General features: G+C 32.6%; 1 protein-coding gene across 6 annotated transcripts in view; it reads right to left on the bottom strand.

Annotated features, from left to right (window-relative positions):
• Window positions 1-18,107, bottom strand: part of LOC114329180 (steroid hormone receptor ERR1) — a 325,624-nt gene that overhangs the window by 223,562 nt on the left and 83,955 nt on the right. For 2 of the 6 annotated variants that reach the window (XM_050654123.1, XM_050654124.1), the window contains exon 1: window positions 16,314-16,819. The exons of the other annotated variants lie outside the window; for them this stretch is intronic. Coding sequence is in view for 1 of the 2 variants with exons in the window: in XM_050654124.1 (XP_050510081.1) it covers window positions 16,314-16,337 (24 nt within the window). In the remaining variant the exon portion in view is untranslated. Of the gene's footprint in view, window positions 1-16,313; window positions 16,820-18,107 lie in introns of those variants that run through there. 6 annotated transcript variants of the gene reach the window in all.

The raw sequence follows: 18,107 nt of genomic DNA, 5'->3' as shown, positions 1-18,107 counted from the left end.
TGAAAGGCAGACAACAATATGAAATTCCTACATTACCCCATGAAACTAAGCATTTAAAAATCGAAAAATTATTGCCCACTATTCTTTTAACTTTAATATCTGGAAGAAGTCAATAGAAAAGGCGTAGCATCTCGTGGGTACCGAAATGTTTACTGCGTCATGATTTTTTATTAACATTTATGCAAAAAAGCAACTTTTTTCATTCATTTCAATAGTGTGAATTCATTTTAGATAAAAACGTTCAACAGACGATTTCTTGAAAATAATAATTGTTCTTTAAAATAAGATTTACTAAACTAAAAAATGTTTATAAACAAAAAAGTTATTGCAAATTATATCCGAAAGTGTAAGCATTTTTTTCATTTGTTTATACTTAATTATTAAAATAAAAATATTTAAAACAAATTTTATTTTGTGAGTTTTTATACAGTTATAATAAGGTAAGTGTACCTAATTTGGGCACTGCACCTATAATGGGCACCCCGTGAATATATTGATAAAATAACGTTACTGTGCTTTTAGTCACAAAAAAAAGTAGTGCGGGAAGTAACCTTGAATCTTGGCTTGCCATTCATCTAAATACCGCCCTCAGTTTGACTGTGAATTTTGCCGTGTGTGGTTTGTTGTAAGCGGTTGTGAATTTACGCGCCAAAATAACCTCAAATTATTCGATTTACTAAGAGGTAAGTTTTTTTAATACTTATTTTTCATCAAACTTTATTTAGTTTTGCATTGCGGTATTGGCTTTGTTTGTATATTTAATGTATAAAATTATTAAACACATCTCCAAGAATATAAAAAACATTATCTTATTGGTTTTGAACATGGGTGCCCAAATTAGGAACACAAATTTTATCAATGTACCAATAATGGGCAGTGTGCCCAACTTGAGAAATGTTGTATAAGGTGGGATTGTGCTTGTATGTAAAAGTCCACTGGATATAAAATACATAGATACGGTCGTCAGTATCACATAAAAACTGGTTCCAATAATGGGCACCCATGCCCAATATAGGGACATTGCCAGTGCCCATCATAGGAACTCCAAATCATATTTTTATTTTGTCTTGCAACTTGTCTTATTTTGTTTCAGGATCACTATGTCGTACAAGAAGTACTCTGAAGATGTAATCAAATTAGCCATACAAGAAATAAGGGAAGGAAATTCGATAAAATCAACGGCCAAGAAACATAATATATCACGTCCCACACTTCAACGGAGGTTAAGGACAGATGTTTTTGTGGCAACACGCATGGGTCCCCCCACTGTTTTTTCTCTCGATCAGGAGCTAGTTTTTGTTCGCTGGATCAAGGAGATGGCTAACAAAGGTTTCCCAGTGACAAAAGACACATTTATGTTTAGCGTTGCTAAAACTGCAAAAGAATTAAATATCACTTTTGGAGATGGAAGCAGTGACCCTGGAAGGAAGTGGTATGAAGGGTTTATGAAGCGCCACCCTGACGTTTCCACTCGTACCAGTCAAAACTTAACAGTTCAGAGACGAGCAGCAACTCAGGCAGAAATAGAAAAATGGTTTCAGGAGGTTCAACAATATGTAACTGACAATAATTTGAGAGAAGCATTGGAAGATCCAAAAAGCGTTTTCAATTGTGACGAAACTGCATTTTATCTCAATCCGAAGCCTGGAAAGGTTCTGGCCGCAAAGGGCTCTAAATCTGTATACACGGCATCCGGTGGCGATGAAAAATTAAATTTAACTGTGCTCCTTACAGCCAACGCAGCTGGAGAACTTGCTCCACCGATGATTGTGTATAGGTATGTAAGATTACCGCAATTAATCGTTTCAGCCATGCCCCCCGAATGGCCCATTGGTAGGTCAGAAAATGGATGGATGACCCATGAGACATTCTATGAATACATAGTAAATTTTTTTCATCCTTGGCTGACAAATAACAACATCGCACGGCCCGTTTTACTTTTTATGGATGGTCACAAGTCCCACATCTCGATGCCATTGGCTACCTTTTGTGCAGCCAACGAAATTGAACTTATATCACTTTTACCAAATGCGACCCATGTACTACAACCTATGGACGTTGCTGTTTTCCATTCAATTAAGTTGAAATGGAGACAGGAAGTTGCTGATTGGCGCATGGCAAATGAAGGTCGGCAAGTAGAAAAGCATAATTTTCCGATTATTTTAAATAACATATTACAAAAACTTGCACCCACAATCATTCAAAATGGTTTTAAGGCATGCGGTTTAGTACCTTGGGATCTAACGGTAGTTAAAATACCAGAAGTGTCAAAACATAAGGCCCAGCATCCATTTCAACAGTTGCAGTCTGTTGGTGTCCCTCATGATACTTTCCTTAAGACACTTGAGAAAAAAATAGGACTAGCTAAAATGCAAGAATTTGAAAAAAATGTAGGAGACTGGCGAGGTGATATAAGGGATTTTTCTTTATACCACTTGTGGCTTAATGAAAAACAATCTAACATTCAGAAATCTAGAGAATGTATGATGGTTCAAAATCCAGAACAACAGGAGGAACTAAGGGGTCTTAGTATTTCCCCAACTCAAGATGATCAGTTAGCGGGCCCTTCTACAGCACCAGATTATGCACCAGATGCTTTGATTGATGCTGGTATGACTCCGTCAACTCCTCCACCCATTGGTCATTCATCTGGATCCAAAGTAGACCCAATGGTACCTTCTCCATTTAAAAGAACTCTGTTTTGGCCTGGTGAAACTTCAGAAGATAAAAAAAAAACGAGCAAAAAAAGAAAAGCTGCCAGCGGTAGTTACTTCTCCTCAAATGCTTGCCTATTTTGCAAAAAAGGATGAAGCTAAAAAAAGGTTAGAGGACGAGAAGCAAAGAAGAAAATTAATACGTGAAACCAAAAAGAAAGAAGCAGAAGAAAAGCGCAAATTAAAACAAAAGGTTGTAGTACATTCATCTCCATCTAGTTCTTCTTCTGAATCAATCATTTATGAAGAGTCGGGGATGTCTTCTTTTGATTCAGAAAGTAGTGAGGACGAAAATACTGAATTAGTCAGCCAGAGTACAATTAAGGAAGGAGACTTTATAATTGGCCAGTTTTTAATGGGTAAGAGGGGAACAACTGTATACCAGTACTTATGCATAGTACAACAAAAAGGGCCTGAACCAGGAGAGTTTGTTGTCCAAGGCTTAAGGTCTGTGGACGAAACAAAAAAACTTTTTAAGGTTGTGGACAAAGACATTTCCTCGATTAATATTAATCAAATTATTAGAGTAATCTCTGCTCCTGCTATTATTCATAAAGATAGTCATTTAATTTATAGTTTTAAGAAAAAAATAAGTGTATTGGAAAAATAACAAAATACTTAAATACCTTAAAATAAGTTTTGTTTTTATTATGTATTGTTTTTATTGTTATTTAACAATATTAAGTATGTAATTACTTAAATACTTACGAAGAAGTTAAAAATAAATCATTGTTCGATTATTAGGTTATTCATATTTGTGTTTTAATACTTTATTTTCCTTGGTATTGATAAAATATAAAATCATTTCCACCTTAAATTACATTTTATAGGTGCCCAATATAGGGGTGCCCAACATAGGGTGGTGTGAAAAATTGTGTGCCCATTACTGGGGCAATGAGGGCACCATATATAATTTTTTTTCTAAAATATATCAGACAATATTTTACCACCATAGTCACATAATACTTTAAAGTAAACATAATATAATAAATAAATAAAACAATCGAGACCTCAATATTACCTAGAGGCGAGAAAAACAAGTTTGTTTGCTTAAGGTGCCCATTATTGGTACACTTACCTTATGTGAAAAGAGTAGTTTTTAAACAATTCTATTTGTTTATACCATTTGAGAAAAAAAGGTCATTTTTGGAAGGGTTTTTTTGGTCTCATTATCTTCGGAAGGTCTCAAATACATTTTTTTAAAAAGTAATATTCATTTGTAAGTGTAAGTGCTTACTTACAACTTAGTCTAGTCGCAACATAGGGGGTCCCGTGGACACTTTTAGTTCGCCGCGATTTGATGGTGGTATTATAGGTTTTTTGGGTCGCTGAATCCAATAGAAGTGGTCTTGAAGCCCAAATCTGGTGCGTTTAATTGTTATTAACAAATTATGGTAAATTAGATGTTTTTCAGGAATTATTAAAAGCTCTGTAAATAAATTGATAGTGTTAAGGTCTTCTCTGGTGTATTTTTGGTTGCTGAATCCAATGCGACTAGTCGCGATGACTTAAATTATGTTCTTATTTTGTTAATAACAAAATAATAGTTTATTCGCCGTTATTTTAATAACAAATACGCTATTTACAGCAAGTTTGTAGTCTTTTTCATAGTATTTTTATACGCCAAATCGATTGCCGCTAGTTGTGATAGCTTAAACCACGTTCCGACTTTGTTATTAATAAATTATTGCTAAAATAACGGTTTATAGTACGTTCACTCACGGTTTTTGCTCTAAATTTTAAAAAACTACTTGGATTGACATGAAATTTGGCATACACGTAGATAACGTGTCAAACAAAACAAGTGATATTGTGCTGATGTCTGCTTTTCCCCTGGGGTGAGTTTCACTCCTTTTCGGGGGTGAAAAAAGAAACCTTTAAAATAAGTCTGGAAGTGGATAAACTGATCAATTCTAAGCAACTTTTGTTCTATACAGTTTTTCACTAAGTCAATACTTTTCGAGTTATTTGGTTTCTTGTTAAAAAATGAACATATTCACTCGCAAATAACTCGAAAAGTATTGATTTAGTGAAAAAACTGTATAGAACAAACGTTGCTTAGAATTAATCAGTTTATCCAACTCCTGACTTATTTTAAAGTTTTCTTCTTTCACCCCCGAAACGGGGTGAAAGTCACCCCCAGGGTAAAAGCACACATCGGCACAATATCGCTTGTTTTGTTCGACATGTTAGCTACCTGCATGCCAAATTTAATTTCATTTCAAGTGGTTTTTTTTTTAATTTAGAGCAAAAACCGTGAGTAAACGTACTATAAACCGTTATTTTTGCAATAATTGATTAATAACAAAGTCGGAACGTGGTTTAAGCTATCACGACTAGTGACAATCGATTTAGCATATAAAAATACTATGAAAAAGACTACAAACTTGCTGTAGATAACGCATTTCGAGCTTTTCGGCGGATAAACAATTATTTTGTTATTAACAAAATAAGAACACATTTTGAGTAATCGCGAGTAGTCGCATTCGATTCAGCGACTAAAAATACTAGGTCTGGATCCCGCGTATGAAAAAAAGCTTATTAATAGCAAGCTGAAAATTTGTTAATAGCTTAAGGGTGTCTAGTCGGACAAACTTTGATATATGGGAACACTGGAACAGGGGAAGTTTTAATTGTGGAACAGGTTAAAAATTTGGAACGGTCAGACCACGAAAACGGCACATGTATTTTGTCCGACAGAACAGACTTAAACTCTCCGAACAGAGATTAAACTCTCATGCAAAAATCAGACTGCTAGTTATCACCAAATGGGCGTTTTAATGAGTGGAACATGTAGAATATGTCAAATGACAGGAATTATGACAGGTGATAAATAGCAGTCTGATTTTTGCATGGGAGTTTAATCTCTGTTCGGAGAGTTTAAGTCTATTCTGTCGGACAAAATAAATGTGCCGTTTTCGTGGTCTGACCGTTCCAAATTTTTAACCTGTTCCAAAATTAAAACTGCCCCTGTTCCAGTGTTCCCATATATCAAAGTTTATCAGAATTATTGAATTAATATTAATTGTAGTTGGGGGGGGGGGGGTCATGCCCCCTCCGAATCCGTTACTGCCGCAATATTTGTTACCTTAACATGTTCGAATTTTTAACTTTTTACTAATTTTGTGTAAGGGAAGGTAATTTACGAATTATGTTTGAAACTATGGTAGAATTATTTTATTTTTAATTAAATAAACACAATTACAAGAGTAGATACATAAACAAGTATTTAGTACATCCTATGTAAACAAAAGAATATTAAAAAATGAGCCAAGTGTGACAAATTTTTACAGATGCCTAAAAAAAGATTTTGAACTTATAATTGGATCATAGAAACAAAAAATTCAAAAATATTTGTCAAATCCACCACATATCTGTATATGGTTAAGTACGATTATGGAGACTTAGTAATAATATGAAAATTTATTTATGATTTACATTTTTAGGTATATTTTGAACCATATTAAAAAAGAAGTCACATCTCGATAAAACGTGCCTTATCGTAAAAATACAAAGAGGCAAAAAAGTTTTAAAAATAGTGTGTTTAACTAATGGTATCGCAGTAATAGTTTAATTGGAACGTACACAAACATTTGGGGGGTGTAAAGGAACAAAACCCCCATAAAATTTTTATGTAAACATATTAAAAAAGAAGCCGCAGCTCGATAAAAACTGCCTGATCGAAAAAATACTAAGAGCCAAAAAAAGTTTTAAAAAGACTGAATTTAACTAATGGTACCACAATAATAATTTAATTGGAACGTACACAAAAGTTTGGGGGGTTTAAGGGAACAAAACCCCCATAAAATTTTTATGGGGTGCACAAATTTCACTATCATTTTTCTTTAAGATGTTTCTGCCATAAGATTGCCACATGTCCATTTTCGTTAAAAAATCTTTAATAGTTTTCGATATATTTGAAAAAATCGATTTTCATTTTGTAACTTCAAAGGGCTGTAACCTTTTTTATGTGCATATTAGTTCTAAGGTAAGTTAGGTTCATTCGAACTATTTTTGTTCCCAAAATATGTGATTTAATTTATGACCTGTATTTTTGTTACACCCTGTATATTTATTTATTAATATTAGCAATAATTTATAAAAATCTTTAAATGGAAATAATTTACTTTTTTCCGCGGGCCGCAGAAAAATGTATAAAGGGCCGCACTTGGCCCACCCCTGCTCTAGAGTGACTTTTTGGGAAAGTACAGTTGATTAAGGGCGTAGGTGCAAAATGTCGCCTGTCAAAATGTTCAATGTGTTTTAAATGTATACATTTTTTTCGAATCCTGAAAACACTAGAACTAAAAGTATTTTTTAAAAATTTAAAGGCAGAATGAAAGATTACGTTATTATCGAGGGACGAAAGTCCCTGAAAACTTCGATGTTTATTTTAATAAGTTACAGTGGCGAAAAAAAAAGAGAAAATTTAGTAATATTTTTAATTGCAAATGATTAGTTAAAAAATATCGTTTTCATTTGTTGAAATTTCATGGATTTCATTGAGGGGGCCGACAAAATTCTGTGCCGGAAACTCAAATAATCTCATTCAAAAAAAACTTTCTATTTATTCTAAGGGACTTTCGGCCGTCGGTAATAATTTAATTTATCATTCTCTTAAATTTTTCAAAAATATTTATTAGTTTTTCTCAGGATTCGAAAAAAAAATGAATACATTTAAAACACATTGAACATTTTGACCCTTAGGCCTATAAATAATCGCTCTCCGGGATAAACAAATTGAATCACTTATAAACTATTTGGTCAATCCGTTTGAAATTTAGCACACTTTAATAACTCATTAATTGCCTGAATTTTGAGTACCTACACTCAACCAAACTTATATGGAATCATTTTAGACCTGGATCCCGCGTAAGAAAAAAAAGTTGATTATTAGCAAGCTGAAAATTTGTTAATAGCTTAACGGTGTCTAGTCGGACAAACATTGATGCACGGGAACACTGAAACAGGGGAAGTTTTAACGGTGGAGCATGATAAACGTGTCGTCCTGACAAGTTTATGATGGTGAAAAATAGCAAGTTGTTTTTAAGTTTATTCAATAGCCAACGTTATATAATATATGAAAAAATGTTTGTCCGACAAAAAGGTTGGGCATTTTAACGAGTCCGACACGTAGAACATGTCACATCACAGGAACTATGTTGGTGATGAATAGCAGTCTGATTTTTGCATGAGAGTGCAGTCTGATTTTTAATGAAAGGTTAAAAAAGCAATTGGAAGTTCTGTCGGACAAAATGAATGGGAAATTTTCCTAGTCGGACATTCTAAACATGTAAGATATAGACAAAAATGTTGGTGATAAATAGCAAGCTAATTTTGATTTGTTTATGTACAAATTATATTTTGTAACGCAAAAAGTTATATGTCGGACAAAAAGTTTGGGCAAATCGAAGGAAATAAATAAAAAACATTTTTTCAGAATGACTTAGTCACATATTGATAAAGCTATTTTAGTTGTATATTATTATTTATATTCACATATTTGCATGTGCATATATAATATATATACATGCACGCTCCAAAAACAGAGAGGTAAGTATCAATGCATGTATATATTGCAAAACAATTATTTTTTTGGGTGGAGTTTGTTCTAGATATTCTCAAAATGACAATAAAAAATGTCAAAGAACATGTGAAAGCAATCTCTTAGGGCTTTCTAATTAGGCGCATCAGAAAGTACGGAAAATTTCCTACAAAAAACGTTGTATGCATTTTTTCCATACTCAAATCTTAACCCTGTACAGAGCGACAAGCGAAAGGTGGCGGCTGACCTTCTCGTATTCTGCATTTGACGCTGTGTATTTTCGCTCAAGGTCACGCGCCAGCACTGGCTTGTCGGATAGTAAACGACATTGAAAAATGTGAAGAGTCTAAAACTTCGGTGCTTATAAGAATAGACGTAAATATGACACATTATGCTTAGAAGTATGTATTAGAAGGCTGCATTTGTCAGTGTGACACTTTGTGCTATACAAAGTAGTATTTGAAAGTACATGGTCTCTGAGTTTCTGTTTGCCACGTGTGTTGGAAATTAAAATTTATATTAACTATGGAGTGTTTTTGTGTCTATTTTTGAGTGTCAACAGTTTAAATTTTAAGTCGCCAAATCAAAACTGAAACCATTCAACGGAACATTTTTGAGTAATTTTCGAACATTTTACAAAGTTAGTAAAATACTTGGTCATCAATTTAATGAGGTTCAGTTGCCAGATAATTGTGAAAGTTATATTGAATATCATTCTTCGTGCTATAATGCTTTGCTTGATTGAAAAAGAGTACCTAAATAAATTATTACTAAAATTGTATAACGTAATTTTTCTCAACTTTCTACAAATGAAATAATAATGTAATTAATATGTCACATGGCAAGAAATAATTTGCTGCCAAAATAAATCGATTAGTTTAAATTTGAAGTTACGATTGCAATTTAGTATGAATTATTGTCAAAAGTGACAGTTTTTCTTAAATGGAAATGTATTCATAGACATAAGGGTAGACAGGGAATACAGTGCAAAAAGTCGATAGGTGGTCTATCTATCTCTTTTAACCAAGCGATCCCGCGCATGTGGCAGACAAAGATAGCTAGACCACTCAATCCATAATATAATTTGCCTGATCTACTATAAATGTATTACAGTGAGGTATCTAAATGATGTTGACATAAATCAAAAGATATCGATTGTAACTGATTGCAGGTACTTTTGACATAGAATAATCACCCCTTATTGAAATTTCAAAAATTATTTTTTTAAATTGTCCGACTACAAAATCTCCCCCTTATTTTTTTCCGACAACAGTCATTCTTGGTAAGGAATAATTTACTTAATTAAATTTCGTCTTTGTCGGAAAGCTATTTATCACCAGCATTTTTGTCTATATCTTACCTGTTTAGAATGTCCGACTACGAAAACTTCCCATTAATTTTGTCGGACAGAACTTCCAATTGCTTTTTTAACCTTTCATTAAACTCTCATGCAAAAATCAGACTGCTATTTATCACCAACATAATTCCTGTGATGTGACATGTTCTACGTGTCGGACTCGTTAAAATGCCCAACATTTTTGTCGGACAAACATTTTCGCATATATTACATAACGTTGGCTATCGAATAAACTTAAAAACAACTTGCTATTTTTCGCAATCATAAACTTGTCAGGACGACATGTTTATCATGCTCCACAGTTAAAACTTCCCCTGTTTCAGTGTTCCCGTGCATAAAAGTTTGTCCGACTAGACACTGTTAAGCTATTAACAAATTTTCAGCTTGCTATTAATCAACTTTTCTTTCTTACGCGGGATCCAGATCTATTTGATATTTTTTATTATTTTAAGCGAATTAATGTTAAATTAAATTTTCTTCCTTCGCATCTCTCAGAAGCCTAAATACAGGTTATAGAACCAAATCAACATACCTGCGAGCTATTCAAGTTGGTTGGATGAAAATTAAAGGATTTATTTTACCGATCATAATTCCTCCCCAAAACATGACTCTTCCTCTTTTATATTTATGAATAAATCTGTCAGTTCCCGTTCTTGTTTGTCTTCCTCGCCCTCTAAGTACACGAATTCGTTAATCATCTGATTTTACATATCCTACTTTCGTTTAAAAATAGTACACTTTTCCAATTTCCAATGTTCCAGTTTTGATGTTGAAGATACCAATTTACGTGATCAATCTTGTGCTGTCGAGTTAACTCGAGATCCCGTAACTTCCTCATGCTATATAGTCCTTGGGCAGGACAACTCTTTCTTATCGTTTCAACTAAAATATTTACACCTATAGCTTCTAAAAGCTGCAGATTTCAAATAAGTACATAGTGATTCCATATAAGTTTGGTTGAGTATAATTATTTAGTTATATGTATTATATTATTAGTACTCTGGGCAAATTAGCAAAATTCATGGAAAAGTTATTTACCAGCAATTTTATTGCTGGAATCGAATTATAAGATCCTATATATTAATAATATAGGTATGCAAAGTCCGCAGATAGTGTGCTACTTTTTTTATAAACAAAATGGCGAAGACAAATCGTAGAATTTCCAATTATTGCTCTATAACTCCGAAGATTTTAACTTTACAACAAAAACACCCAAATAAAAATTCACCGCAATTAAATTCTGCATAGAAATATGTTTTTCACGATTTGCTCCGACGAAAATTTTGCTCGGAAAATGCGGGTTTTCCTAACAAAAACTATAATTTTCAAATAAAGTTTTAAGTAAGTAATTATTAATCAATAATTAAATAACTTAGTGACATCAAAGATTTCTTCGTATAGATTGTAATTCCAGAAGCCGGTGAAAATTAAACGAATAGTTTAGCAACAATTCAATTGTTAATTAACAATTTACGATTGCAATAATAACCAAAATAATCATGATACATTGATCAAACTTATAAAGATTATAAAGATGAGATGCTTGTTTAATATTTTATCGACAAAATATAAATTTTTCTTTTTTTTTGCATAATCTTTAAATTTTGAAAAAAAAAAATAGTTATAATACGTTGGTCTAATTAGTAAAGTATAAAGAAAGGTTATTTACCAGCAATTTTATTGCTTTAATCGAATTATAAGATCCTATATATTATTAATATAGGTATGCAAAGTCCACAGATAGTGTGCTACTTTTTTTATAAACAAAATGGCGCCGACAAATCGTATTTTTTTCAATTATTGCTCTATAACTCCGAAGATTTTAACTTCACACCAAAAATACTCAAATAAAAATTCACCCCAATTTAATTCTACATAGAGGCATGTTTTTTCCGATTTGCTCCGACGAAAATTTTCCTCGAAAAATGTGGGTTTTCCCAACAAAATCTCGAATTTTCAAATAATTTTTTTTGGGCCAGTAATTATTCATCAATAATTATATAGCTTGGTGAAATAAAAGCTTTCTTGGTATAGATTATAAATTCAGAAGCCGGTTAAAATGAAACGAATATTTTAGCAACAATTCAATTGTTAATTAACAATTTACAGTCGCAATAACAACCAAAATAATCATGAGACATTGATCAAACTTAGAAAGATTATAAAGGTGTGATGCCTATTTAATATTTTGTCGACAAAATATAAATTTTTCATTTTTTTGCATAATCTTTAAATGTTTAAAAAAAATTGTTATAAACAAATTAACATTTCTTAGAAATTGTTTATTATATTCTAATTTTAAAAAATACTTAAAATGCGTATTTCATAGGTCTTGAAAATGAATGCTTTAAAAAATTTTTCCAACCATTTGCAAAAAAGTTAGGAAACAGCAAAATAAATATAAGGTATCTCCATTGTTTATAATTTGTTTTAATTGTTTCAAAGCTTAAAATTGAGTCTATGGTACAATCTAATTACTCACAAAGAATGTCAAAAATTAGTGCAATGGTTATATTTTAATCAAAGATTAAAAATACTTTTTTTTGTAATTTTTAGCGCGAAAGTAGGCTTGATACAGAGCCGGAGATAAAATGTTCACTCGAAGCGACTGACACGCTTAAACTCGCGCGAGTTGTGTATGTGGGCGGGTAGCTACGGTACTGTATTATTCTACTTTCGCGCGTGTAAATTACAAAAAAATATATTTTTAATCTTTAATTAAAATATAACCATTAAGCTGATAATCGATATTGTTTTATAAATAATTAGCTTGTACTTTAAACTCACTTCTACGCTTTTAAAGAATTAAAAAAAGTTATTAACACCGTAGTAATCGTATGTTTACTTTGCTGTTTCATAACTTTTTTGCAAATGGTTGCAAAAAAGTTTTAAAGCATTCATTTTCAAGATATTTGAAATGCGCATTTTAGCTATTTTTTAAAATTATAATATAATAAAAACTTTCTGAGAAACGTTAATTTGTTTATAACTATTTTTTTAAACATTTAAAGATTATGCAAAAAAATAAAAAATTTATATTTTGTCGACAAAATGTTAAATAGGCATCTCATCTTTATAATGTTTCAAAGTTTGATCAGTGTATCATAATTATTTTGGTTATTATTGCGACCGTAAATTATTAATTAACAATTGAATTGTCGCTAAAATATTCGTTTAATTTTCACCAGCTTCTGGAACTCTAATCTAAACCAAGAACGCTTTTAAGTCACCAAATTATTTAATTATTAGTAAATAATTACTTATCTAAAACTTTATTTGAAAATTAAAGATTTTGTTGGGAAAACCCGCATTTTTATTTGAGTGTTTTTGTTGTAAAATTAAAATCTTCGGAGTTCTAGAGCAATAATTGAAAAAAACACGATTTTCGGGCGCCATTTTGTTTATAAAAAAAGTAGCACACTATCTGAGGACTTTGCATACCTATATTATTAATATATAGGATCTTATAATTCGATTCCAGCAATAAAATTGCTGGTAAATAACTTTTCCCAAAAATGGCCTATTCTCCGATAATCAGCCCAGACCAGAACTTAGATGTCATTGTGCACAAAACAAAGTTATTAACAATTTATAAATTACTGCAAATAAGTTTTTTTTTTAACTTTTTATGATCTACATTTTTTGAACCATTTTTTTTTCTAAAATGTATAAAAAACGTTTTTGGGTAAAAATGTTTTTCTCCTTTTACGTATGTTTAATAAAAAAAACAAAGCAAAATTAGCTGTACGTCTTCAAGGAATTGTAATCAGCGACCCCTAATATTCCATGATATTTCTGCTGGAACATTTAAATGCCTGTATAAAAATTTTTCAGCTCTGTTGACTGAGGTAGAGGGCCTCTTTTACCACTAGGCCCGTGAGGTACCTGCCTCGGGCCCACATTTTAATGGGGCCCGGAAAGATCACCAAAACAATTTTTTTATTGCAATAACAAAATGAATTTTCAAAATTATTTCATCTTACGAACAGGAAATGATAAACTATGACTACTGTTGATTTTTAAGCGACTTCATCTGTCACAAGTACATGTCCGTCATCTCCTATAGAAAACGACAATGTCAATAACTCTTTTCCTAGCGATATAGGGGATTGGCCAAAACATTTGTATGTATCTGGAATTTCAATAATACTTTATAAATAATCGACCGAATCAATATATTCGTAAAATTAGTGAATGCACTACACAACTGGATAATAATAAAACCAGACATTTTGTAAAGTGCGATTTTTTTATAAAATGAAAGCTAATGGGGAAAAATTCTTCTCAAGTGGTTAGTGTGTACATACAGTTTTAAATGTAGCCGTGTTTATTGCTACGTTTGTAAAGTGATTTCCACGAAAATTATTGTTCATTATTCTTCTAACTTTCAATGGACTGGAAAAATACCAATAGTTATTCAACATGAGCGATCTCCTGAACATATTTCATCAATTGGTACGTTAGTCAAGAGAAGTAGTACAGCAGGACAAATCGTAACATTAATGAAAAAAAGTTATTGAGAAGAAACGGAACATTGGAGAAATGTTCTTCAACGAATAATAGCAGCCATTAAATTTTTGTCCCAGAACGGTCTCTTTTATGGTAGAACAACCAAATTATTTACATAAGGGAGTGGGAATGACATATACATGCAGTGTGTTGCATTTAAGATGAAGACAGCCCTATATTTTGGCTATCAAAATAAATGCAGATTTGAAGTTTTGCACAGTCATACAGGCTGAATGTACAAATCTTTTAAGATACTTAGCTGAAATTTAAATTTTAAACGCAGCCTACTGCTACTCCACAAACAGGGTAAATTTTCGATATTTTGCTTCGCGTTAGAGACATCGGAAAAAGTTATTTGAAAAAGTTGTTCCAACTATTATTCTGCCCTTATATACAAAATTTTATGACGAAAGTTCGCACTTTTAGTTTTTTCATTATTTGTAGTCAGGACCTAAAACTTAAAATTGGCTGGCCCGAGATGCATTTCGGGACAGCTGAGATGAATTTTAGGGTACTGACTACAAATAATAATACTGAAAAAACTAAAAGTGCGAATTTTGTAATGCAATTTGGTATGTGGGGTTAAAATAAGATTTGGAAGTAATGTACTTTTTCAAATCTCTAACTTCTCTTTCCGATATCTCTAACGCGAAGCAAAATATAGAAAATTTACCCTGTTTGTGGATTCACAGTACTACGCCGCGATTAAAATTTAAATTTAAGTTGAGTATCTTAAAAAATGTGAACCTTCAACCTGTATTTATTTTGATAGCCGAAATATAGAGCTGTCTTCATCTTAAATATGACACACTGTATTTAAACAATGTTTAACTGTTTAAATACAGGGTGGCCCGAAAAGATTGGTCATAAATTATACCACAGATTCTGGGGTCAAAAATAGGTTGATTGAACCTAACTTACCTATATACAATAGTGCACACAAAAAAAGTTACAGCCCTTTGAAGTTACAAAATGAAAATCGATTTTTTTTCATATATCGAAAACTCCTAGAGGTTTTTTATTGAAAATGGACATGAGGAATTTTTATCGCAGCAGCATCTTAAAAAAAATTATAGTGAAATTTGTGCACCCCATAAAAATTTTATGGGGGTTTTGTTCCCTTAAACCTCCCCAAACTTTTATGTACGTTCCAATTAAATTATTATTGTGGCACCATTAGTTAAACACAATATTTTTAAAACTTTCTTGCCTCTTACTACTTTATTGATAAGCCAGTATTTATCGAGATATTTTGAATATTTGTCGTATCCACCACATATTTGTATATGGTTAAGTATGATTATAGACACCTGTTAATAATTTGAAAATTTATTTATAACTTAAATTTTTTGGTTTATTTTGAAAAAGAAGCCATATCTCGATAAAAGTTGACTTATCAAAAAAAGACTAAGAGGCAAAAAAGTTTTAAAAACACTGTGTTTAACTAATGGTACCACAATAATAGCTTAATTGGAACGTACACAAACATTTGGGGGGTTTAAAGGAACAAAACCCCCATAAATTTTGTATGTAAATATAGTAAAAAATAAGCCGCATCTCGATAAAAACTGGCTTATTGAAAAAATACTAAGAGGCAAAAAAGTTTTAAAAACGTTGTGTTCAACTAATGGTACCACAATAATGAATTAATTGGAACGTACACAAAAGTTTGGGGGGGTTTAAGGGAACAAAATCCCCATAAATTTTCTATGGGGTGGACAAATTTCACTATAATTTGGTTTGAAGGTGGTCCTGCCATAAGAATGATGCATGCCCGTTTTCAATAAAAAATCTCTGAGAGTTTTCGATATATTGAAAAAAATCGATTTTCATTTTGTAACTTCGGAGGGCAGTAACTTTTTTTATGAGCACATTTGTACTAAGGTAAGTTAGGTTCAACCGAACTATTTTTGACCCCAGAATGTGTGGTATAATTTATGACCATTCTTTTCGGGACACCCTGTATAAAATGTATTTATTGTTAATAAATATTTAAAGTTCTGGTGCAGCTACATTTTTATTAAATAATTAATTCATTTAAAAAAGTGATTATTATTATTATTAAATCATATTTAGAGGCCCGAGAATTGTGTAGTGCCTTGGGCCTGATTTGAAGTAAAATAGGCTCTGCTAAGGTAATGGTTGTTTGGTAAAAATAGTAAAATATAATATTAATAACAACACCTACCACATCTTGCATCCAACACTCCATCTCGAATACACACTATAAATATTTTCTAAGGTAGTCCTGAATTTCTCAAAACACCAACAATAATCCATAACAGAAACACAGCACAAAAGTCTACAAAAAAATCAACCGGAAAAGTCACAAAAAACTTCGACCGAGTGGGAGCGCTTCGCGATTGGCGCAGGAATACACCAGTTCGCATTCCACCGGAGATCGTAACTAAACTGAAGCAACCGTGAAACCGAAGATAAAGAAGGAATAAGGAATTAACCGAGATTTCAATTGAAATGGACCACGTGCTATTCCGAAAGTTGGAGATAAGTTCGGTAAAACTCGGTCAGCAGGCAGCAGGCGGCTGCAGAGAATTTCGATTTCGAATCCGCTACTACAAGTTTTTTGTTATTTATTAGGACTTCGTATTCGAAATGGCTCCGAACTAGTCGTCCAATTGAGTTAGCAGATTTAGAGATGCGATTTTAACGGAAGACTGCGCTGGAATCTTAGAACGAACGATTGTGAACGGTCAGGACGAACTACTGCCGTGCTGTCTTGCCAGCTTCGTGTTGTATATTTCAAGCAGTGGCGTACGCGGACATTTTTATGTGATAAAATAATATTGAAGCCGTTGCCGAACAAGAGTTTTATACGAATTACTTTAGAAACTGTTTTCTTCTGGCACGTTAAATTTAAGCACATATTATATTTATATGGGATTGAGCCACAGTTATTGGTGTAATGAAAATTACATTTTTAATTGACTAATGTATTGACGTTTCTATTTCCACTCCGAAAATCGTTCACAAAAAGAACGAAAATCTAAAAAATTCTCGGAAGATTTCATAGTCTGATTTTTTAGGTTATGTTTATCTGTACAAACAAATTAAATTTTGGTCTCGATCTTATGGCCTATAGCAATCTGTGGGTGACAAAAATATGTTACTACCCTAGACGTATCAAATTCTGACTGTTTTTGTGTGTTATTTTTGTGTTAATTTGTTTGTGTGGTGTCTTTTTCTTCTTCTTAACTCAGGCGAGACTCGTTAGTCTGTGGCACATGGTCATAAGACCTTTGTACCAAACCCTGTTCTTCTCCTTAAACTCTAATAAGTCCTGTGGCCTCAACGAAGGCCAACAGTTTTCTTATTGGTAGTTTTAGGATCTCTTCTGGTTCAAACCTCATTTGACCAGTGAAGTCCTGCCTTATATCACCTAGCACACTGTAATGGCATAGTATGTGTATGGCAGTATTTTCTTCCATTTCGCACTATCTGCACCATGGTTCATTCACCTTACCTAGTTTGTATAGATGATTTCATAAGCAGCAATGTCCAGTCACCATTTTAAGTGACCGTTTTGATCTCTCGTTTCTTGAGATTCATCAAATTGTTCGAGAGTTTTTTATCAATATTCTTGATTATTTTTTTAGTCTGGATTTGCCCTTGAGTGGTTCTCCATTTATTTTGACGATTCTTTATCAGCCACTTCTGAACCTCGTTTTTCGTAGCATCTTTAGTGATGCCACAGAAAGGTTCTGGGCCTTCAAAAGTTTCTCTCGAGCCTTGTTTCGCTAACATATCTGCTCGTTCGTTCTCATGCACCCCTTCATGACCCGGCTCCCATATTAAAGACACTTTATTGTCTTTTGCTAGGTTATTGAGGAGATCTCAGTTTCTCACCAGTTTTGATTTGGTGAGAGGGTTCATTACAGCTAGAATAGCCGATAGGCTATCTGTGTATATGTTGATTCTCTTAGCTTTAGGGTCTTCATCAATAATTTCATCAATGCAGGCCACC

Source organism: Diabrotica virgifera, chromosome 6 (genome assembly GCF_917563875.1).
Source record: "Diabrotica virgifera virgifera chromosome 6, PGI_DIABVI_V3a".
In the NCBI taxonomy this organism is placed as follows: domain Eukaryota; kingdom Metazoa; phylum Arthropoda; class Insecta; order Coleoptera; family Chrysomelidae; genus Diabrotica; species Diabrotica virgifera.
Note: the sequence above shows the minus strand (reverse complement) of the source record. Positions and strands in the feature narration are given on the sequence as shown.